Source organism: Centroberyx gerrardi, chromosome 20, assembly GCF_048128805.1.
Source record: "Centroberyx gerrardi isolate f3 chromosome 20, fCenGer3.hap1.cur.20231027, whole genome shotgun sequence".
NCBI classification, from domain to species: domain Eukaryota; kingdom Metazoa; phylum Chordata; class Actinopteri; order Beryciformes; family Berycidae; genus Centroberyx; species Centroberyx gerrardi.
In genome coordinates, this window is record NC_136016.1 from 5840509 (window position 1) to 5863348 (window position 22840).

Here is a 22840-nt window from a genome sequence, read left to right on the forward strand (position 1 = left end):
TCCCCCACTCACCCCTCAACAGCTGCGGGGTCATAAACAAGCACCTGATCTTCTACTGAGCTGACCTCGTCCTACTGGTGACACACACACACACACACACACACATACACACACACAGATGATCTTATCACGCTGCTTATCACCATGTGTTAATAAACTTAGAGTAGAGAATAGGCCTTGTCTAAGGTGATAGGAGATTGATTACAGCTTTTGTTCTCCGGGTCTTTACAATGCTTGATATCTGCTTGTGTATTCAGCACCAGTTCCTACCCAGAACCACCCTCTTTTCCCTCTGTCTTTGACCAAAGTGAGACATGAAGAGACGACCTGATTAGATTTGATTTCCATGTGTGTTGGTCCGAGCCTGGCTTGTTGTTTGCTTGCTTACTTGTACGGTCAGCTGACTCCTGGCCGGCGTACATGTGACGCTCTGTGGATGAAGAGCCACTCTCAGAATCGCACCTCAAACTCGACGATGAAGTAAAATCTACTCTGCACTTTCCACACCGCCGTCTCCGTGATTTACTGCGTTCACCTTTGCTTGCTACAGTCATTCTGTCACACACTGGAAACCCGTCTCCTCCAGAAATCCTTCACGTCGCCCTCTCTCTTCTCTCTCTCTGCTCACTTGACTTGCTCTCTCAAAATTCTTTTAAAAATCTCTCTCCTTAGGTCTTATTCTACTTTTCTGTCCTAGCACTTCACAACATAGTGGTTGCTTGTAATGTTGGTGATCTAGGAACTGAAGCTTATTCTATTGTAAGTCACTGTGGATAACAACAGCATCAGCTAAATGCCCTAAAATGTAAATGTAAATCATCATATTTGCTCCATGGTTTATCAAAGAAAGCAAAGAAAATGAGGACAGTGTAAACGTGACAATGGATTGGCTGTGAATGATATGAACTCTGCTGGAGTTTGAAGGAAAACATGCGGACAATGCAGTGAAAAAAGCAAAAGAAGGTCGCAGAGTGGGACTTGCGGTGAGGCCGGTACAGCCAGTTTGTTTTGCCATGTTTCCCTGACCGCTTATATCAACAGAGTGGCTGTCGGAGGCGAGGCGGGTCCCTCATGCCGGAGGGCGAGTCGGGACGCCGCAGCAGCAGCAACAGCGCGCCGAGTCCTGGAGGACGGCGAGAGTCCATCTCATCTCTTAATTACTGTCGTCCCTCAGACCCGGCCGGCTAATAACTGCCCTCCCACTGCAGCGGGGCTGGAAACTCCGCCGAGCGCGAGCAGATGGAGAGAGAGAGAGGAGAGAGAGAGAGAGAGAACCACTCAGCTTCACAGCCAGCCAGAACAGACAGGGCTCAACTAGGCCTTTCTTGACCATCTGGACTCGTATACAAACCGAGGCTCTCTCTCTCTCTCACACACACACACACACACACTTTATTTTTGTAATAACACCGGCCATGCTACACCCCGTTCCCAGTCACAGCTGATTTGTAAGGACATTTGTCATCGTCATCACCCCATACACCTCCACTAAAGATGCCCTTGTTATTAAGTACAGTACATACACTGCCGTAAGCTTGACGCAACAAGGCCCACTATCAGTATTAGGCCTATTACTGGACCGTAGCGTACGTGAGTTGCTGGATAAAGCAGTCTACACTGGAAATAGCCCTGTGCTGCTGTAAATACACACGGCCTTAACCTGGTCAGCGTACATAACCGCTGCGCCGGCCCGCTTCCCTTTCTGGGAACATATGGGCTGATGAGGATCAATGGCAGATATGGGCCAGTATTAGCACAGACACTAACGCGGCTAATCGCCCTAACTTTCTAAGATGTTCTCCTCCCCGCTGTGGACATGTACACACACACACACACACACACACACACACACAAGCAGCCGGCTTAGCTGACCTCAATCCTCCTTCGCTGGGCCTGTGGATCCAAGGGCGCAGGTTTCACTTCAGCACGGTCTGGATCAAACTCTGGGGCAGCAAGTCACACTGACACACTGTGGGCAAAACTATGGAAGCCCATTCCCGCCACTCAATAAAATAAAAAATGACAAAATTCTGACTTTATATCTCACAATTCTGGCTTTATATCTCACAATTCTGACTTTTTTCTTTTAGCGCGAGAAAAAAAAAGTCATAATTCCGAGATATAAACTTACAATCATGAAAAAAAAGTCATAATTCCGAGATATACACTTAGAATCATAAAAAAAAGTCAGAATCCCGAGATATAATCTCAGAATCATGAATTCAGAATTCTGAGACATTAAGTCAGAATTCTTCCATACAAAACAGTAGCATAATGCAAGTCTGTTTTCCCTCACTTAAGCAAGATAGACACAAAACATCTAAATTTATATGAGAAAAGTATGCAGGTAGGAGAGAGAGAGGAGAAGTATTGATCAGTGTGAAATGCAGTAAGACGCTGCTGAGCCGAATCCTGGATGTGAAGTATTTTTTCTTTGACAAATAGATTTTCCGGAATATTTACAATATGTGAGCAAACTTTCTTAAAGGGGAAGGGCTCCATTTTTTTTTTTAAAGGGGAAGTTGTGTTTGTGCAATTCCAAAATGTACTTCGGTAAATGCACAGCGAGTAAAAATACAGTATATTATTAATAAATAATATATATGTACGCCTATGTGTGGATCAATCAGTGTACAGTCTCCCAGCAGGGGTGTGTTTCTGTGTGTGTGTGTGTGTGTGTGTGCACTTAATTACAGCATTTACACCGCTGCATCGCTGTTAATACAGCAGCCGATCATCCCTTCAAAGCCGCGACAAGCCGCCAAATCCGTCTCCCGCTTTATTTCCGGCGGCCGGTCTCGCCATTCTCGAAAAGGGGGAAAAAAAAAAAAAGCGACTGCAGACGCACCGGTTTCTTCGGCGCTAATGCGGGTTTCATCTGCTCGTTATGCGTAACCTTGATAAATCAATCCAAATAATTTATAAGGCTCGGGCTATCAAAGGCTGGATTCACACAGAGAGAGAGAAAGAGAGAGAGAGAGAGAGAGAGAAAGACAGATCTATTTTCCATTCCAGTGTCAATCACACTTTCGGAGGAATTCTTTGCATTCTTTCTACTGCCATCCCGCCCTCCAATTGGAACCAATTGCAATGTGTTTTTCTGCTCTAAAGCCTATATAGCCTCTATGGAAATCGCTACCGCTCATTTATATGCGCATAGTAATGCTTTCTGACTCGACAAACAAAACAACCAGAATTACAGGTGTTCTTAAGTGGATTCCGGTTTGATGTTTCCTTTAATGTGCAGCATTTTCACTTGTGCACTTCACAGTAACGTCTGCCGGTGAAAGCATGAGTAATACACTATACACAGTAAGGTGGCCGGTATCTCTCGGTTATATTGAGTCGAGCAGCTGCTGCAGACTGGGACAGAACAGAGGCATCACTGATGAGAGAAACTCAATTGCAGCTCACCTCAAACCCCACCTCACACACACAAACAAAAGGCCCATAAAAGCAACAACAGCTCCCAGTTAATGTAGATAAGTCCCATTAACCTTTGTGAGCTTACTCTCTCTCTCTCTCTCTCCCTCCCTCTCTCTGTATCCCTGGGTCCACATTGTCCTTCATAGTCTTTCCGTCTCTCTCATGAATGTTTGATGGTGCTGCCAGCTGCTCTCTAAGTCTGAGGGCGGCACGTGTTCTCGCTCAGAAACACAGGCCCGGCATTGTTTTTTTTTTGTGCCCTCACTGGACTTCAAAACACAACAGCATGCGTGTGTTTTGCATGTGTCACACGCTAAAAAAACACACTTTCGGGAGGAGGGTTTTGACGAGCCGGAATAGCAGGGAGGGGCGGGCCGTCCTCAACGTATAGAAAGGTCATTGTTTCGCCTGCAAGCGCAGCGAACGCCGCCTCAGTCATTTCAAGAATCTTTTGCACAAATGAAGTGTGGGCAACTTTTCCCCTCCCACACAAATCACCCTGACTGTGTTGTTGTGCGGAGACATTTCGTTTTTTTTTTTTTCGTTTTTTTTCTTTTCTGCAGCCTTCCTTTGCTATTGTTCGGGATTTTTTTTTTTCACAGAGTAGCATCCTTGATCATAAATTCGTAGGCGGCTGTTTGCTCATACAGATAGGGGGGAGGGAGGGATGGGGGGGGGGGGGGGGGGCACTGTTGACAAAAACACAAACATTTCTAATGTGCGTCAGGAAGCCACATAAAAAGAGCAAGACACTTCTCTCTTTCTTTTCTGTTTTTTCTTGCTTTTTTCCCTCCCAGCACAGACAGGAGACACACACACACACACACACACACACACTCACACACACACGCGCGCGCGCACACAGCGAGAGCTTCCACCTCTCCTGACACCCTGAGGATCCTCTGAAAGAGCCATATGTCTCCTCTGCGTCGTCACAGCAACAATCTCAGGCCCATCATGCACTTCTCTCTTATCATGCAAATGAATGAGGGATCCAGACCAACGGCCTGCAGACAGAGAGTTAACCCAGGACAGACCAGCTGCCTAATGGGCTCAATGATATGGGTCACATTTTGGCAACAACTGAGCCAGGTGCAATGTTGACAAGTGCAACTGAAATTTTCTATATGTATTATTTCAAATGCATTTATTTCTTAATATTTAGAATGGATTCTATACCCAAACAAGGCCACAGAATGAAATTGTGTTCATTTTAATGTAGGTTTCTATGTAAGGATGCACTGTTAAAACTGTATCAGCTGCAGAAATAAGCCTCATCATAACCTCAGTAATCTTAAGTAATAACATTAAATGTACCACATTAAAAATAATAAGTCAATACTTTTATCACCCCCTCTAAATATCAGAATATGATTATCTCCATCCCCCGATTCATTTTGCTCATAATTAGTCGTTGCTCTGTCACACTAAGCTGGTTTAGATGAGAAATGACAGAAAGTTTAGATTCTCTGGGTGGAAGTATTCCCTCTGCTTTGATTTTAGTGAGGAAAAAGATGACAAGAACATTGGACGTCAACACTGCTCAGCTTCTCTGATGATTTGCAGGAGAGGAAACTGAGTTATCCTGATTTCTGAAGGTAAGAGAGGATGCTGTTGCCAATTTTGGGGGCATAATGGAAAAGTGATATCATGAGTAGTGGAACGAATACTAATAATGGTAATACTGCTTTTGAAATAAGCAGCAAGTAAAGAGTAAAATATTACTATTTGTCTCTCCCTGCACCATCCATCTATTCCTCACTTCCTTAATTCTTTCTTTTGTTCTGTAGTTCACAACATGGTTTACATTCTTTACAAAGGTGTGCTGCGGCAACAGGGATGGGCGACTCTGACGAATCAACTCTCCTCTGCTTCTCTTATGTCACCCCTCCATCTCCTCCATCTCTCCCACAGCAGCGTCCGGGAGTGTCGGAGGGGTGAGGAGCAGACAGAACTGGGTCAGGGCGAACCTGAGGCCGGCGGCTCCCGTTACTACGGCACCCGGGTCAGCGCCCTGAGGCCTTGAATGGGATTCGTACGTCAGGCGGGGGTTCGGCTCGGACCGCCGTCTATCGCCGTCAGCGGCGCCCGCTCCTAACGAGCGTCCTCCTCTCTGAGCAGGCTCTGCTAAACGATGAGCTCGGACCCACTGATGGGTCAATAACACAGTAGTGATTGGGCTATTCCGGCTAGAAGTGCTGATTTGTTCACTTTCAGCACAGTTCAGGACATTTATGTGGGTCATAGTGGTGCAAAGCATTTGCTCTGGGCAGTAGATGCTCTATTAATGATGGATTTAAAGGGGCAATAAGTACAATTTTTATTGCCCCATAGCACAAAAAGAGCATAATATATCTGCAGGGGGCTGATAGGATTATTGATCAATGCCAATGAGTCAACAATCCTGCATGGTCAGGTGCTGAAATTTCTGGCTTTAAAAACTCACTTTCTGACTTTGCTTTGGAACAACAACTGGAGTTTTGAGACCCAAAAAGGTACTAGAAGTTGACAGGTGATGTCATACGCTAATATGTATGTGAATATATTAATATTTTATGGGAAGCACTGCGATCATCATGTGCCAGACTTGTGTAGGAGGAGATAAATTTGGTCGATGTTGTTGCAATTCCTACTGGTCACCAATAGAGGTCGATAAAGGCAATTGATTACTTAACGCTCCTTTAAAGCTTGATACAGTTTTTGTGCTCTGTGACTGGCCTGTCCAGGGTGTTTCCCTTCCACCCAATGCATGCTGGGATAGACTCCAGCCCGCCGCCACCCTGAATAGGAATAAGTGGGTAAATGAATGAATGAATAAATGAATGAATGAAGTTACCTTGCTACAGTATCACTGTATGTGTTCACTAGACAGTTTCAGGGAGTATTAAGCCACATTGTCTCACTACTGTGTGAGGAAACTTTAAAGCACTGCAATAGTGCATATGGAATGCTGCATGTTTAAGAGGCTTACACTCTAACTGGAAGCCCATAATGTTGCTTTAAATAAAGTGATTGGTCTCTTAATATTGTCTATTTGGTAAACCGAGGCATCATTGTGACTCCAAACATGCAATTGAACCATGTGAAAATATATTATCTGAACTCTGGATATTCTTAGTCTCTCCTCTCTCTGTTTGTTTACACTATTTAGGAATAAGTGTTCTGTAAAATCAAAGGTTGCTCACAGCGATTAATCTCAAAGCCTCCCTTATCTTATCTCTTTATTTATGCAGATCATGCTCTGCTCCCCCTGGCCATACTACAACGACAAGCTAAAAAAAACACACAACACACCCAAATTTAAAGCACGGTTCTGAGTTTCTACTAGTCTGTTGAGTTGGAGCATCTATACTCTAATACCAGTTTTATCATTCTCACAGGAAACATTCATGAGAGATAGAGACTGTATACTTGGCATTTACAGGCCCAGACAGTGGGGAAGCAAAAGGTTACCTTAAACAACCTTTCAAATATCTGTCTCTGATGACACGCGCGGAATATTTATTCAAAAGGTTGCACATTGTTTTCTAAACAAAATGCATTGCGTCTGACCTTGAGATTGAAGGACGGCCCGGCCCGAAAATGGAAACTGGGAGGAATTGTTCCGATTATGTTAATCCTGATCTTACAGCGCTCACCTTTTACCTGCAGAGTCCATCTCACAACCAACAGAGTTCCTTGAAAATCTTCTATTTCGCAAACCGGGCAGGACCCGAAAAAACATGGCAGGCTGAAAGTGAATTTCAGATGGGTTCTGGTAACAAGGAGTAGAGTTTGTAAATAAGAAATCCCACTTCAGTGCAAAGGTTCGGTCTGAAATGATCAATCCAGTCAACTGAGATTTCCTGAGGCTGCATGGTAATCTACTGATCCTCCGACTGATTCATCAAGTATGTAACACAAGGACTAGCTGGGACCTATTCAACAAATATCATCATTGATGACTCAGTCAGGCTGATTGACAGGCTTCACATCCATACCCAGTGTGCCTGCAATATTCACTGACCCACAAAAGGAGACTCAACAAGGGCACCGGAAGTCTAGAGGAGGAGGAGGGGGGGAATGCGAGGTACACACACACTATCTGGAGGGGAGGAGTGTTTCTCCATGCAGGCCCCGCCGCCGCTGCAGGGGCCGAGGTAAAAAGAGAAGTTGTTTTTGTTCTCCTCTATCCGCCCGACTTCCAACGCACCACTGCTCCCTGCAGGCCGCAGCCACACCTCAGTGCAAAGGCAAAGAGCAAAACACACACCATCCACAGGCCGACCACAGTGGAGCTGGCAGGCACTGAATACAAAGAAGTAGAGAGAGAGAGAGAGGAGCATTTTTTCTTTTTTGGGGGGTTTGAACCGCAGCTATAAAGCCAGGTGTCTCATGAGCCGCTCAGCGTTTTTTGAAGGGCACGCCGCTGTGGGTCGTCGCACTCTCTCTGACCAGTCCGCTGCCTCTGCCGCTGCCGCCTCTGCGACGGCCTTCGGCGCCCGGAGGACAGGTCAGGGAACGGTTCGCCGCGGTGACGACATCCACCGCCACAGAGGAGATATGCCAGGGTTCATATCGGCGGACGCGTTAGTGACTCGCCGCCGAACTAGACAGGCCGGCCCGAGGAGCGGCAGCGGCTCAGTACATCCATAGCCTCGCTCACCTCCACAGTCCGGAGAGAGAGTCACTGCAGGGTTTTGACAGCCGTGCACTGTACAGATCAGAGCGCCGGGCCCTTGTGAGGGATGACAGCACAGCATCGCGTGATATTTGTAGATTTATATGAAAAAAATACAGTCTGTGGCTGAAAATGAAAGGATGAGAGGGGAATAAAAGAAAGTTGGGCAGACAGATATTTTTGTGCAGCGGGGTCATGTGAAACATCATTAGATTACATCTGGTCTCACTGCCAATGACGTTCCACGGAAAGCACCACAATAACACTTTGTGCAGTTGACAGGTTGAGTGCAGCTGGAGTGTGTGCGTCCATGCGTGGATGAAAGTTTGAGTGAGTGCAAGAGAGGGGTAGTGTGTGGGAGAGGCTGGAGGAATGTGTGTGTGTGTGTGTGTGTGTGTGTGTGTGTGTGTGTGTGTCTGCAGGCTGTGTGAGACCCCATTGAGCCCAATGTGTTTAGGAGCAGGGAGGGGGCGTGACTCATCTCACCCTCCGGCTCTGCTTCTCAAAATACACCACTCTTTCTCTCTCTCTCTCTCTCTCTCTCTTCCTTTCTCACCTTGTTTCTGTCGGTTCATCTCAGTTCTCTCTCTTTTTTTTCCACCTTCAGCCAACTTCAGATGACATTATCACAAAACCAATTTGATATGTAGCGCTCATCTTTTCACCTCGCGACGGCTGGTATCGATCCTTCACATTTCTGAGAAAGAAAGGGGGGGGGGGGGATGACGGAGAGTGAGAGAGACAGGCGGACGAGCTGACAGACAAACAGCAGCAGGAGCAGAGAACAGAGCAAATGCTAAGGCTCATTCATCTTGACAGATTTCATGGCATCAGTCAGGGCATCCAAAAGACAGAGGGAGGACACACAGACCACTGACAGACAGACGGTCTGTACGACTGCATCCCCTCCTCTTTACAGGGGACGGGGTTGTTTTTTTAGTTTGATCATATCAGGACCCTCTGAGCAAGGGCAGTTAAAGGACTACACTGACTTTTTGGGAGTTTGTCCCATTGGTCACCTTACCCAATATGTGATTAGAGGATTGGTACCAAAATCCTCTCTGTGTCTCTGGTAGTTCTGTCCTGTGCACATGCTAACGTTTTAGCATACAGTATGTTAAGCAATTGTAGGCGACTAGCATCACGGGAAGCAAGATCTTCTGCTATTGAAAGTGCATTCTTGTTGTCGTATTTTAGAGAAATTTTACCAAACCTAAACAAGCTTGGCAATTTTAGATGTGTGTCATTAAAATGAACAAACCATCCAGCCTGAGACCTGCTACAAGTTCTCATTTTCTCACTTTCAGGATAATGCTAATCGCCTACGATTACTTAACATACTGTATGCTAAAGCATTAGCATGCACACCAGACAGAGCTATCTACCAGAGACGCAGAGTTTAGTATCAATCATAAACAAAGTCGGTGTTGTCATTTAACCCCAAGGTATATGTACTGAATTGCTTTGAGGAACAGGTACTGAAAACTAGCTAATGCCAACTAAATACTAGTTTCAGTAAGCCACTGTGGTATCTGTCTTTGTAACAAGTGAAAACTAGCTTAGCACAAGTTCACATGCTCGCCAGTTGTGTGTCTTGGCAAATAAATTAAAGTCACCAATAGTAGTTCATTACTACAACTTAACTAATACCTACACTTAGCAAGTGTAGGTTAGCAGTGCTATAATGTTAGCCTACATCCTCAACAAGCCGACTTACAAGGAAGTCCAACAAACAAAATGAAAAACCACCATATGGCACAGTAAAAAAAAACACATTAAACAGCTTTACAAACTGTTTTGAACTGCTATCAGAATCATAACTGGGTCCTGATTCAACAAAGCGATACAGGTAGCACTTATGGACGACTACAGACGTCGCCTCAACTTTCATTTTGCCGCTGTATTTACACGGGTTTTCAATGTTGGTACAGGCTGCCATATCTCTTCAAAATCAAAATGTTTCTTCCAATGCAACTGCAGTAAAACTAGTGTCAGCTGGAGCGGTAACTCACATGCCATCAGCTGGACTATTAAGGTTATTACTGCAGGCTTTTCAACAAGGACCTAATGAAAATACTACAGTCTCTTAGCCACATCAGCACATGCAGAAGTATAAAAAAAAAAACATACATTACTGTAATATATGTGCTTATCTCACAATTCATACATATCACAGCACCTATACAAATGTGTTCACCCACTCTGAGGAGAGGGATTCAAAAGAAAATCATCAAACAAAATGACTCTGACGCTCATTCACTCACAGTACACATATCAGACGGTAAACAAAGTGATATAATAAACACTCTCTCCCTCATAGCGCTGTCTGAATGGGGGCTTTGCTGGGCTGAACGTCACATCAGTGGGAGCCCACGCTAGCTTCTGGTCCCCCGGGGGCTTCCGTAGATTTCCACGGCTCTGATGTTCAGACGAGGGGCTTGCCTGGGAACGACGGGGGGGCTTTGAAAAATGAAAAACAGCAGGCTTGAGAGATCATCTCCTTTGTCTTTGCCTCGGGCCCTTGCCTGGTGCAAGGGAGACGAGTGTGTATATAATCGCAGCGTGTGTATTCATACGCCATGTGTGAGTGTGTATGCATGTGTGTGTGTAGCCCAGACACAGCAGATCAAAGGGTCTGCCAGAGACTGTGTCTGGGTGACTGGGCCTCAGAGAGTGGGCTGCTTGATCAGGGCGAAGCTACTATGAACAGCAGAGCCATTTATAATGATATACATGCATGTGATATAAGATTATCTGAATCTGCAGTTAGATATCATTTTACACAATATGCTTACTTTGCACTCTTAATATTTGATGGGAAATTGTTGAATTTGATGAATGCGGAAATTGAAGTTTTACTGAAGTTTTACAACTCTTGGTAGCTTCACATACAGTAAGTGGCTGTGCAGCCCTGGTCCAGACGTCCACACACACACACACACACACACACACACACACACACAAACGGAGAGCGAGAAAGAGAGAGAGAGAGAAATCCCTTTGGTTACAGGGCTGACTGTCACAGGGAGGGAACACTCATATCACATAAGAGAAGGAAGAAGACAGAGAGCAGAGTGCGAAAAGAGGAGTGAGAAATGAAGAGAGACAGAAATAGATTGTGTGTGTGTGTGTGTGTGTGTGTGTGTGTGTGTGTGTGATGCAGGGGGGGGGACTCCAGCTGTGTGTTTATCCTGCACCGGGGGAGACAGCGACAAGCCAGCTGAGATGACAGAGCAGATGATGACTGTGACATGCAATGCTGGCGCCGCGCCGCATCAACAACACACACTCAAAGGTGTGTGTTATTGCTCTTCGGGGGTGCTTGTGCATGTGTGTGTGTGTGTGTGTGTACTTGTTTGCACGGTGCACAGAAATACTCCTGATTCATGCTGAATAGATGCAACAGAAGGAATTTGTCTGAGAAGTGGGTAAATTTCTGCGAGCCTGAAGACGACACTGATTTATACCTGGTGCGTTTTTCTTCTTCTGGTAAAAAAAAAACAGATCATCCGCCGAGTCAGCATCCACCTCATTACACCCATCTGGCCCGCTGTGAAACATAGGGGACCACACACACACACACACACACGCACACACCTTAAGCCTGTAAGAGAACCTGGAAAAAAAATCTCATTGGACAGTATACTGAGCATTACTGTAAAGAGAGTGCTATTAGTGAGTCGATAGGCCTGGAGCGTCCCGGGCAGCAGTCGGGACGATACAATACCACAAAGGGACCAAGAGGTTACGGAAGCGGGACCTGGATAACCCCTCCACCCACACACCCCCCTCCCCCCGGAGCCACCAGCTGGCTACCTTACATAACTGCAGAGTAACACACTGTAACAGGGAGGTGAAAGTGGGGAAAAGGGAAATGCATTGGTGCGGTACAGTAAGTTCCAAGCTTTTTATTTACGGAATAGAGTTTACACATCTTTTTTAAGGCTGGCGTGAATCTTCATGACCTACATTAGTATGAATCATGGTAAGGAGTGTCAGACTGATGCAAGTTATATGAGGATAGGATTTTTGTCATAATTATATGACGAAAATCAATGATATTTTTAGGAAAGCATGCTAAGAACCACCGTTTAAAAAGCATTCATGAATTCTTTTCTGAAAATATAATAGATTTTTGTTCATATTGGCGGTTGTGTTGCCTCTTGATCACCGACTGACCACCGGTCATAGTGCAGTTGTTTGTGTGTGTGTGTGTGTGTGTGCTGTCAGTATCCATCCTCTTGTAAGAACAAGGCTGAGCTGACAGCTGGAGAGGTAAAGAGAAAAGAGCACATTGTTATTATGTGAAAACCTGGCAACTCATGTTTTATCTTCAGTTGAAGGATTACATGGTTTTTTATGGGTTGAGAAAGTTGTCAAAACCCATTGGATAAACTCAAAAATGCATCAAGCTAAAAACAAGGTTGTTTTTCCTAGTTTCTGAAAAGATGACACTTTGGAGATACAAGTTTTTCACACAATGACAACAAGCAAACTGACACCACAGCCACCAGGCATACTGTATGTGTACATGGTACTGTACATCCACTCCTTACTCTCCTACTACACTATCATTACTGTGATCCATGACAGCCAGGCGTTCTCCGAAGAGCTTGGGAAGAGATTAAAGCCTCTCTATCTGTCTTTCAGCCTGCTAAGCTCCACTTCAGCCTCGTTCAATGGGCTGGAACCAAGGCCTTGAATAGAGCGGTGGCAGGCCAATCACAGGCAGGGGAGGGGTGCTCCTGTCTTTCTAATAAAGTCACTGGGAAAACACTTTTTGGACTGTAGCTCGACCACACCACCTAGTGTCGGTGAAGAAAAGTGCCTGGGCTGCATTCAGGTAATGCGACTGCAAATGTGTTTACCTAACAGATGAGTTGTGGGACGACCCCAAGCACACGCTGTGCATAATGCAAAGGTTTCATTATAACCACCGGCTCATATTGTTGACCCGATACTGCAGACTGAACCTGGGCTACCTACACACCGCTGTAGTCATAAGGGACACAATTTCACAGCAATATGAGACGCCTTCTAAATTTTTTGTATCTTCCCCGCTACAGAAAAAAATCAATATTGTGGCGGCGCATAGCGTCGGGCGGGGCGGAGAGATGTGTGTTTGTGTTACCGCCCTTGACTTTCACCTTGCAGCGCCCCAGCCCACAGGTAAACAAACTTCTACCAGGATGAAAGCCCCGGCTCCTTGGCGCATCGCTGAATCTCAAGACTAGAAACATAACAAACAACAACAAACACGCTGAGGAGTTTGCCCACAAAAGTCGGTTTATTTGATTGTTAAAAATAAGTAAGGCTAGAGATGCTGTGGAAGTACAAGGTGGTGCGCGTACTGCTAACTCGGGTCGGGATGGGAGTCACCGCCAAGTCAGTGACAAGCATGTGTGGGTGGGATTGACGGAGGAGGGCGGGACTTCCCGACGTTTGAGGGCGAGTTTCCTGAAATCGGCTATGGTGGGATGGAAGTTGCCCCCCCCCAGTTTTACCAGACTTTTTCCCACTTAGAGATTGAAAACTTGGTTGTGTCAGTATGTGAGGGCGAGCTCTACCCGGGGCGCTCTACATACAAAAGACAAACCCCCCTCATTCACCTCCGCTCCCCTAGAGATAGTGCATAGCTCAGTAAAGTGACCCCCCTCCCAATCAAATTCAAATTCATTTCAACAGCAACAACCGTTGTCAAAACAATAAACCCAAGCCATTTCCGTGTTTCATACACACATATAATCATATATATATTCATATTCAATGTACAAAGTTACATTCTGAATTGCAAAGGCTCATTCATTGAAATAAATACTGAAATGGCTAAACTGCAATACGTTTCTCTCCTCTCCTGGAGAGAAGAGACATGCACACACATACACTCGCTCGCATGAGGACAGGCTTCCTCTCATACAATACAGAGAAAAAAACAGAACAGATACCAGTACAGTCTACTGGTACACAGAGGCAAGACAGACAGGGCGCGTCTCAAATGACACCCTGCCCGACATCTGGTGCACCCGTGCCGGCCAGGCCAGACGGCGTGTGCTAGATGGAGTCAGGCTGCCATTTGAGAGAAAGCGGTCTAAAAGACAACACATACAAAAAGTTCATAAAAATAGGCTTAAAACATTTTCTGAAAGAATCGATGTTTGCCAGACGCATGAGGAGGGAATCTCGCTGAGAACTTCAGTTAATCAGCATCGTAAATGTACAAAAAGGGGCTCGAACGGCGCTGCGAAACCAAAAATGTCAGCCTTGAGTTTTTGACCTCTAAATGTCAAGATAAGAGTTTGAGGAAGTTTAGGCAATCCTCAATGTTCCTGCTTGTTTATCGTCTCATTGTACATTTCTCATAGCAATAGGTCCAGCATGTTCTCTTCTCTCATACCCAAAGAATATTTGCCATCGTTTTGCAAATATTAAAGTCTAAAAATATATCTATCTATACACCAGGGTTTCTGTTACAAAGACTTGCTTGTTATCTACAGGGAGGCAGAATCAAACATGCTGCTGAAAGGTGCCGTGTTACGGGGGGGGAGATGAGACAATTATTTCAGCATGTCGCGATCTATCAATCTTTAATTCATTTTCCTTTGGTAGCAAACATGTAACATTCTTTCACAAAAGAATAAATACTTTGTCACACTTGAAAAGTCTATAACTTAGTTCTGTCAAACCTCGATACCTAAGGCAGTCGTAGATATTTGTAAAGTGTCTACTAGCTCTAGCTGGTGGGAGGGGAGACCGGGGAGCAGAGGACCGGCGACTGTTCAAATACTTCTACAACACGCCCTTCCTTCCTTCCTTCCTTCCTTCCTTGAGGTAACAACTCGTACAATATCTAATTAAAGTCAAACAATGGTCTAAGAATCTTTCACCATTCCAACCAAAACAGATCTCTTCTTACTTCAAGGAAGGGAGGATATATGTAGTAGAGTAGTAGTAGATGCAGAGGTAGCTGTTGCTTTTCACTACATAATTAGGGGTTTTGTCAACGGCATCGTCAGTCTCTAACCTAAAAAAAGATAACCGCTACCTCAAGGATGGGTCGGACACGAAGACGAGTCTTTCAACAGGGCCGTCCTCTGCTCCAGCAGCTGCTAACAAGATAAGTCTGTGATGTATTGCATTTGTCTTAAACAAGATCCAGACCCGGAGACAACTGGCAATCGATTAAACCGTCTTGCATACAATCAAAAGCCAAGTTCTCAAGGAAAAAAAAAAAAATAATTTTTAAATCATCATTGAAATGGGATCTGGGATTTGTCTTTTTTCGATTGGCTCCCACATGCGATTGCCCCATCCTTACATTATTATTGGACACTGGGGGACATACAGGTGATTGATGATGCAGGTGAGTCCAGCATCAGCACACAGTATCTGGACTAGGGGAGGTAACCTGAAATTGTCAGTTGGAAAATTATCTGAGCAAATAAAACAAACAAACAAAAAAGTAATGGTTTTGTATTCAATAATAGCATTGCTTCAAATAATATTAAAAGAGCAAGAGGCATAATAATGGATTTCAATTCCAATCCATGAAATAAAAAAAAGGAAAACAATAAACAAAACAAAGATTTAAAAAAAAAAATAGGAGAAAACAAGTAAATAAAACAAAATAAACATGCAGTTGTGTGAATCTGTTTGGACTGCTCCTCCAGTCGAGTTTACCGCTGAGAAAGATCAGTTTTTGCTTACTTCACCCTTATGCTTCAGGTGAGTACTTGAGGAGAAAGTGCCGATCTTAGACTTGTGCCTTCTGCAGGGGGGAACCGTCCACCTGAGCTCCTCCTCCGCGGTAGCTAGCGCGCTTGAGGGGAAAGGCGAAGTCGGGCGTCGCGGGTCGGAGGTGTCAGAGTTCAGTCGTCGTTGACCAGGACCTGCCAGACGATGAGGTGGCTGCGCTCGGCTTTGGCCAGGAAGGGCTGCAGCTTCATGGGGGGCTCCACCACCTCCTCCGGCTCGCCAGCCTCGTCGCCTACGAACACACAGGGAAGAAACTCATGTTAGCTTTAGGATTTACTGTAGCAGTAACCAGTGATTTTATCCATTTCACTTCACATACTCACCCATCCTGAAGTCAATGTAGCCTTCTCCTCCGCTCATTACCAACACGGACCTGGTTCCCTCCTGAGAAGGGGCATCTGTCGCCTTGTCACCCGCTGCCTCACCTCCGCCTGACGGGATTGCATGACCTGAATACACAGGACCGCAAACAGTAAATAACACTTTCCAAACAAGTACAGATTGTGTCCAGTCTTACAGGGCCTTTGTGGTGCTGCTGACATATACACCTAATTAATTGTTAGCTTATTTGAATGTGTCTCAGCTCTCTGGCTCTCCAGTTGCTCAGCTGCCATTAACACTTCTACGTAGAATACACTAATTTTAAGCATGTATGTATACATCACTGTATGGCAACAGTCCTTGCAAACTAATAGATGAAGAACCCAGAATTACGTTCTCCCAATGGGTGATTCCATCAAAATACATTTGCATTTGAAAAGAGGATTCTGGGAGTTGTGCCAAAAATTGCAGCTAAAATGTGAAGATGCATAGTTAAAGAAATGAAGAAAGAAATGTTTTTATTAATCAAACACTGCACAATGAAGAACAGATTTGATCTGTCTAAAATGTTTTATACCATAAGGTTTGATAGCAGAGTAAACACAAAAACAAAAGTCACACAAACCAACAAACAAATAAGAACAAAGTCATAGATGTGTAGACAGGTTTGTGATTACCTGGGACGGCGGTGAAGAACTTGACAGCGTCCCGGTGACCGTGGAAACAGAGCTGAGCGTGAGCCATGGAGCAGTAGGGAACAAAGGTGCCGGCCGTCACTTTGTCGCTGTTGTCGTCGCCGTAGACGCGAACTACACTTCCTGGATGGTTTCCTGGTCCTGTGGTTAGCTTGTTGGCTGCTGAAGGAATAGTGGATATGAGAGAGGGGGAAAGAAACAAGGTATGTGTTTTAGTGTCCTGTGGTCAAAATGCTGTTTCACAGACTTCTCCACCCTGACAAGAATATAAATCTGGGGGAAGAACTGAAATGTAATTTTTTGGTGTCAACACCATCAAATTTAAACCTTCAATATTGACACAAAATATCTATCAGCAGCTTCAAGCCAAAAATATCAGTAACAGACTTGAAATATGAATACCGTTCGAACCCTAGTACGGATAAATAATGTATAGAGGATGTCATTCAGGAACCCGACAACACTGATGTGAAACTAGCCAGTCACTCCAGTGGGTTTACTTTCATTATGAAATATTAAAAAGATGAATAATTTCAAAAATAGGTTTATGAGTGACCAAGTGTGCTGAAAACCTACAGATTTATGGATATAAGGCAGGGGTCACCAACCTTTTTGAGACTGAGAGCTACCTGAACGGTAGAGAGTAATATGGAGGGCTACTTGTTTGATATAATCTTCCCGAATAATATAAATTTGCTCAGTTTACCTTTAAATAATGAATATTATGCATTTAATAGGTTACATATATTAGGAGACTGTCTGTCTATGTTCACTAATTACTGTTAATGATTCCTCACAATCATTATTAATAATGTTTTACCAAGTGATCATAGGAAAACACAGATATATATATTTAAACATGCAAGTTTAATGATTTCTCTGTTAATCTCAACAATTAGATTGAAATAATTCAGACATGGCATAGTTTTTTTCCCATATTCTCACACATAACACAAACATTTCACTTTCACTGCTCTCATCAACCGTGTTTTTCAGTGAATAAGCTCTGATAAACCCACTGTACACTACCAAATGGCAGACAGACAGAGTTAGCTGTAAAGGTCTTTTAGTGGGAAGCTTGGCATTGCATACTGTTCACAAGTGCAATGTAATCAGGGATATAACTTGACACTGCAACTCTGATTGAGTCTTCTAGATGTGCATCAGTAAGGCGTGTTCTGTGTTTGTTCTTAATGAAGTTCATATCAGAAAAGGCTGATTCACACAGATAGGTTGAACCAAAAAGACAGGCAACTTTCATAGCTGCTGTGAATACACCTTTGTACTTTTCTGGGTCCACAAGGCACCAAAAGTTTGGCGAGCCCTGGTGGGCTTTGAGGTGAATGTCACTTTGCAACGTGAGAATTTCCATCTCTACCTCACCAGCATCCAAGTTGAATGCTGCACTTAGTTGCTCAGCAATGCATGTCATGTCCACTTGCATGAAAGGATTTGAAATGAATGACACACATGGCTCCAGCTTATCAAAGTCACAGAACCTGTCTTCGAACTCTTGCCCAAGTCTATTTATGAGTTGAGAGTACTTTTCTGCAGCCCTGTCCAAGGCCCCAGATGCAGAAGCATTGTCATTCAGCACTGACTGCACAGAGGGAAAGTGCAGCAATTTCTTTCTCTGTAAATGTAAATGAGAAAATGTTCATCTTGGCTTTAAATGCGTTTACAGCACTGATCATGTCAGAGACAGTCTTACCTTTGCCTTGCAGTTCACAGTTCAAATGGTTCAGTTTCCCAGTGATGTCCGTTAGAAATGCAAGGTCTAGTATCCACTCAGTGTCCTGAAGCAGCGAGGCGTCCTCCCCTCTGGATTCCATGAACTCTTTGATTTCACCCAAAAGTGATAAAAAACGCTGCAAAACCCTTCCCCTGCTGAGCCATCGGATTTCAGTGTGTAGTAACAGGTCACCATATTCAGCTGACAGCTCCTCCAACAGAACCTTGAATGACCTGTGTTGTTTAGCTTTGGCGCGGATGCTGTTTATGATCTTTATGACCGGAGTCATTATGTGATCAAAGCCCATCACTTTTGCACATATCGCCTGCTGGTGAATGATGCAGTGGTAATGTAGAAATTTGGGGAAATCTGGGTCACCTTTGCATTGCGCGACGAAGCCTGTGTGACGGCCGGTCATCGCGGGGGCACCGTCTGTTGTCACAGACACCAGCTTTTCCAACAGTACCTTTTTCTCCACGAAATACCCCTTCACCACGTCGTAGATATCAACCCCCCTTGTTGTTGTCTTCAGGGGCAGTAGTGTCAGGAGTTCCTCTTTCGTGGATAAATCATGGAATACCATTCGTACAAACACCATCAGCTGCGCCGTACTGCTGGTGTCCACTGACTCGTCGCACTGGATGCTAAACCACCTGCACGTACTCAGATCTCGGTCCAGCTGCTCTGTCAAGTTCTCGGACATAGCTGACACTCTTCTGGCGATTGTACTTGCCCCCAATTGGACGTCGGAGAGAGCGGAGATGACTTCGGGCCCATTCTTCTCGTCTTTGAACAAGGTGTTTGCGATCACTGTCATTGCTCCTTTCAGTACATTGCCATCCGAAAAAGGTTTCTTGTTCTTTGTCAAAAAATGTGCAGCTCTAAACGAAGCTTCCGTTGCTGCTTGGGACTTTTTCACCGGCCTGGTGAAAAAAGATTGCTGTTTGCCCAAAGCTGCCTTTAACTCACGGGCTTTTTCTACCCGTAATGAGCTACCTGGCGGGTAGCTAGCATTGAAGTTCTTGTGGCATGTACTGAAGTGCCTCTCTATGTTGTGTCGCTTCGCCGTCGCCACAGTCGCCCCACAAATGAGACATACACTCTTTTCTTTCACTGTTGTGAAGAAGAACTCTTCCTCCCACTGCTCGTGAAAGTGGTATGTTTTTTTCTTCCGCTTTTCTGCCATTGTTCACGCCGTTAATAGCCTAACTTAGTTAGCTCATCATCGTAGCTAGCTGGCATAGAATCAACGAGTGAGAAGGTGAGAAGAGGTGACGCGCGACGTAACGTCAAGCTAAACTTTGACCCCAGACGGGGTATAAATTATACATACATAATAAATTTATGTTTTTAAAATGTTATATGCAATGTTAAACTAGTTATTTTCTACATTCATGCAAGTGTTATTGAAAAAAATAAATAAAATAAAGACGATTTAGGCTATTTTTAGACCGAGCTCTACCGGTGACTCATGCTATTTTTAGAACGTGCCCTGCGGGCGACTCACTGGCTCCCTGCGGGCGACCAGGCGCTCGCGGGCACCATGTTGGCTAACCCTGATATAAGGTATATGTAGTTTGTCATGCAGGGCTCCTGTTGGTGAGTAAAATACCATGACAACGCAGTATTCATTTAGCATTAGTTGCCTGTGGTGAGTGTCTGCGTCATGGGAAAAATAATCTCATCTTGTAGAAACTAATAAAAAAAAGTGAAGCAATCTATGTGTGTGCAACACTGAGTACATGCATCACGATGGAGAAGTGCAGATATACAGGCAGCAGAGAGAGAACTGAGCAGTGTGAGAATTGATTGTTAAGTAGTTTCTTGGAGGCTGAGTCCAGCAGAAATTTTGGCACCTGAAAATCAAGCTTAACTTTCACTCACTGTCTGTCAGAGGGATCGAGATGATGACTCCGTTGCCGGTGCCGATCCAGAGACGGTTACATGACACCGTGAGAGCCGTGATCCGCACAAATGAGAAGCCCAGCTTCCCCGTACCTGAGAGAAACACACAGAGAAAATATTACAAACCAAATCTGAGCTGTTTGAATCATAAAAATCTTTGTCAAACCCTGAGCCACACCCTGAGACACTCATCCACAAATACGTTTAAGGCATGTTTCTTTTGTTTCACAGAGGACAGATCAATAGTAGAAGCTTAATAGAGAGACTGAACATGTGCTGAACTGACCCAGCATCTTGCTGACATAGGGCTCGATGTCGACGTCCTGCAGGTGCTGGTAGGTGTGGGCGTGGAACAGCCTGAGAGTGGAGTCCAGTCTGATGGACACCCAGATGCCGTCACCGTCCCAGGCCAGCTGACGTACCTGGCTCTCCTTACGGGGGTGGGCGTCGAATGACTTCTGCAGGGGGCAGAAAAAAAAATGTTTTAGTTAAAGCAAGTGAATGTGAAGTAGCTTTAAAGTAGCTTTTTCAAATGTCGTCAAAAAATAAAATGTACGTTTCCATAAGCTGGGTCGAAACTATTAAATAATCTTCCTGAACTTAGAACGGTCAGAAAAAACAGAAAACTAGAAAAATACCACTAGAAAAAATGGCCAGAACATTTGATTACATTTAAAGAATTGATTGTGTTACTGTTTTTTCACATCAGCTAATGTCACGTAATATTATTTCATGCTGTATGAAGACAAAACCAAAGAAATTAACTTAATAACTTAATAACTGCCACAACTGTTGTTTTATTTGACAAATGCATTTCTATTCTATGCATTCTATTCATGACAAAATTTCCTTAGCAACAAAAAACTTTTCTGCCTCAGTCAAGTGTAAAACCTTTATGATATTGAGGAAATGATATCTTCCCTTGTCTTCACTGAGGCTTCTATGATTGGCTCGGCTGGTTAGGATAGGTAGGCCTTTTATCCCTTTTCAACATGCTTGTGATAAAGGGCTAAATTAATAAATTCATAAACTTGACTTCACTATATTGAACTTTACTTTTTCCATTCAGTTTTTCTAATTCCATACACCATAATTTGCATCAAAATATTTGGTTAGACACCCAGCTACTGACACAAGGATTGGGGTCAGAGTCTTATTGTACCTCTATCCTCATGGCTTTGGGCTGCACCACGTAGATCTTGTTCCTGTAGCCACACCACACCTTGTCATGCACTACGGTCATGCAGCGGATGGAGTGGTGGGGTCTCCCCAAGTCTAACAGATGGTAGTTGGTCAGGTCCCACTGTCCGTCTGAAAAACAAAGGAAAGACAAGAGGCTTGCTCATATTGCTGGATAAATCCCACATTAAATACATATTACTTTATTTGTAGAAGCAGGTCGCAAAGCTTGTGTCCCCTCACCTACTCCTCTGTGGAAGATGGCTAAAGTGCCGTCAGAAAGACCGACCAGTACTCGCCCTTTCACATGCCTATGGGAGAGAATAGCAATGCCATTATCACAAGCCAGGTACTGAGTGTCTGGGAGTAGGGAAATACTGTTTCTATCTGGAAAATGAGGGGGAAATAAGAAAAGGTGACAGGGAATCAACGGCCCATATGATTAAAACCTAAAGATGTCATTTAGATGAATGTACTCACACTATGCCGAGGATGGAGTCTTTCAGCTTTATAGAATGGAGACACTTCTTCCACTGAGCCACAGAGGAGTGGACATACACACTGGGAATCAGACAAGGAGCATCTAGTTAGTGGTTGGATTTCTTGAATTCTGGTCATATAAAGTAGACTGGACAGAAAAAACTTACCATCCATTCTGCGCCCCCAGCCACATTGTGGGCAGAACGCTGCTCATCTTCTGGGCCTCTTCTCTCATCAGGTCCTGCTCCTCTGAGTTGGAGTTTGAACTCACACCGTCTTTTACAAGATCACACTCCCTGATGATCAGAGACAACATGAAATAATACTGAGCGTTATTATCAGAGTTTATGGGTGTGTACATATCTATGTGCTGAGTGTGTGCCTATCAGGTAGCAGCTAGACATCTAGCATTGGACAATGGATAATGGACCTCGCGATGTTACCTCTGTGTGTAGTTGGCTGGAGTCTCTGCTGGCTGCTGGGCTCCCAGTGGATCAGTGAAGACATGTTCGGTATAGACTCCCCTCAGGCCTTCTCTCTGGTCAGCAGGCCCGGCGCTGGCCTCTGTCGCCTCAGTTGCTTCCTCTGCTGGCCTAGATTCTGTAGGAGACACAATGAGAAGATGACTTCCTAGCAAACTGGGGCGAATAATATTTTCAGGTAATATTTATGGTTTGTTTTGACCTCATT

At 44.5% G+C, this 22840-nt stretch overlaps 1 protein-coding gene across 1 annotated transcript in view; it reads right to left on the reverse strand.

Moving 5' to 3' along the window:
- Positions 1 to 13351: 13351 nt before the first annotated feature.
- Positions 13352 to 22840, reverse strand: part of spag9b (sperm associated antigen 9b) — a 40517-nt gene continuing 31028 nt past the window's right edge. The window contains exons 20-29 of the mRNA XM_078290615.1: positions 22594 to 22750; positions 22318 to 22446; positions 22151 to 22231; positions 21914 to 21981; positions 21654 to 21802; positions 20778 to 20949; positions 20471 to 20584; positions 16837 to 17016; positions 16162 to 16287; positions 13352 to 16070 (exon numbers count right to left, since the gene is read on the reverse strand). Coding sequence (XP_078146741.1) covers positions 15952 to 16070; positions 16162 to 16287; positions 16837 to 17016; positions 20471 to 20584; positions 20778 to 20949; positions 21654 to 21802; positions 21914 to 21981; positions 22151 to 22231; positions 22318 to 22446; positions 22594 to 22750 — 1295 coding nt within the window. The 3' untranslated portion in view covers positions 13352 to 15951. The remainder of the gene's footprint in view (positions 16071 to 16161; positions 16288 to 16836; positions 17017 to 20470; positions 20585 to 20777; positions 20950 to 21653; positions 21803 to 21913; positions 21982 to 22150; positions 22232 to 22317; positions 22447 to 22593; positions 22751 to 22840) is intronic.